The sequence below is a fragment of the Austrofundulus limnaeus genome, unplaced genomic scaffold (genome assembly GCF_001266775.1).
Source record: "Austrofundulus limnaeus strain Quisiro unplaced genomic scaffold, Austrofundulus_limnaeus-1.0 Scaffold721, whole genome shotgun sequence".
Lineage (NCBI taxonomy): Eukaryota > Metazoa > Chordata > Actinopteri > Cyprinodontiformes > Rivulidae > Austrofundulus > Austrofundulus limnaeus.
The window spans coordinates 112,803-114,529 of record NW_013953123.1 but is presented as its reverse complement, the minus strand read 5'-3'; the positions used below and the strand labels follow the sequence as shown (position 1 = coordinate 114,529).

The 1,727-nt window shown below is 33.9% G+C and overlaps 1 protein-coding gene across 1 annotated transcript in view; it reads right to left on the bottom strand.

The window, feature by feature from the left end:
• chrm3b (cholinergic receptor, muscarinic 3b) overlaps positions 1-1,420 on the bottom strand; it is a gene marked incomplete in the record, with an annotated part of 8,936 nt that extends 7,516 nt beyond the window's left edge. Inside the window, 1 exon segment of the mRNA XM_014028156.1 lies at positions 1,291-1,420. Coding sequence (XP_013883610.1) covers positions 1,291-1,295 — 5 coding nt within the window.
• Between the last annotated feature and the right edge of the window lie 307 nt (positions 1,421-1,727).

Genomic DNA, 1,727 nt, shown 5'->3' with positions numbered 1-1,727 from the left:
CTCTTGTCCTGTTTCCTCTTTATATAATAAAAAAATCACTGCTGATGAAGAAATTAAGACAATAATATTAAGTTATTTTTCCCACTGAAGTAAAAAAAGAAGAAGATTGTTTCGCTCCAATGCAAACAGTTTTTGTAAATACATGTGTGTCCTCTCTGAACTCTGCAGAGCTCATCAGAACTGCAGAGSTCTTTTGTCCTCAGAGCTTCACAGTTTGGACCTTCGGTTCTGATGGTCACATCCAGAACGTCTGCACTCAGGTTGGGGTTTGKCAGTTAAACATCTCAACTTTCTCCTCATTATTTCGTAGTAAATGTCAAAGACAGGAGAAAAGTATCAAAGTAAAAGTATAAATTTTCATGTTGAAAGTAAACGTGAAAGTTACCAGACATTTAARTAATGTAGTAAAGTACAGATACGTGAAAACGCTTGAAGTATTTCTGCTTCATTACATTAGACAGTGTCTGAGCACGACGTCTTTAATATCACAGGAGATTTAGAATAATGTTATTTTTTATTTTAGATCAAAATAACCACACCATTATTTCTCAACATCAAATGTTCTGACATTAAACAGGCTGGTAATAAACTCACTTCTAAATAAAATCTGTGTTCTGGACAAAGGATCTTATCCTGGTACAGACAACAAATTACAGTTTTGGTATTTCATAATATAAGAATTTTAAAAATAACACAATGACTATAAAATGACAAAATAATTATTGTTTTAAACTGTTCAACAAATGTATAATACTTCTTTTTTGTTTGTTTGTTTGATCAGGCAGTTTGTTTTACAGTAATTAAATCTGAGTGACTCAGAAAAGTACATAAAATAAACACCAATGCATAGGCGTAATTTGCAGGGGGGTTAGGGGGGTTATGACCCCCACAATAATTTGATCCAGTTAAAATACCCCCCCCCAATAAACTGACATTATTTGCACAAACCCAATAGAAATTAACCGGTTAAGTAGACAGATGCAACTCTCTTGTTGTCTTTAGGTAACTTTAACCTGATTTAAATATTTACCATCTCATATATGTATGTTTAAGCATAATGCTAAAAATGCCATACAGGATTCTAGAGCATAACCCCTCCAACGGTAGACTTAAAGTTACGCCCTTGCATCAATGTGTAAAAACAGAAAATTAAATCTGCTCTTTTAAATTTAGGTTTTCACATAAAGATAATCTGTGTTTCTGCACTGATAAAGCCTTATTTACCAGTCAGGTATAGTAAGTTATAAAGTAAGTACAGTAAGTTGGAAATGAAAAGTTAAATGTTACTTGCCCATTTGAAGCTGCAGGTGTCCAGTGGGGTCTCTGGTTGAGGATCTTGGCTGTACTGGGCTGTACTGGGACAGAAGCTGTGGACCAACTGGGGTGTGACTGAACCTGAAGCTCCACCTTTAATAAAACACGGCTGCACAACAATATTTTACACACGGCTCGTATTAAATATTACCTGTGATACCCAGAGGTGGGCAGTGACAAAGTAAATTTACTTAAATATTGCACTGAAGTACAATTTTTCAGAAATTATGCTTTACCTGAGTAACATAAAAAACATTTGACTTTTATTCTACTATATTTTAACAATAAAAGTATACTTTTTACTTACAGTTCCACCAACACACTAAAATCACACTACAGGTGGTGACATGCAGCTTTAAATCAATCGTGAGGAGAATAATGTTTGTCTTAATAATATGTACACTTATATGATA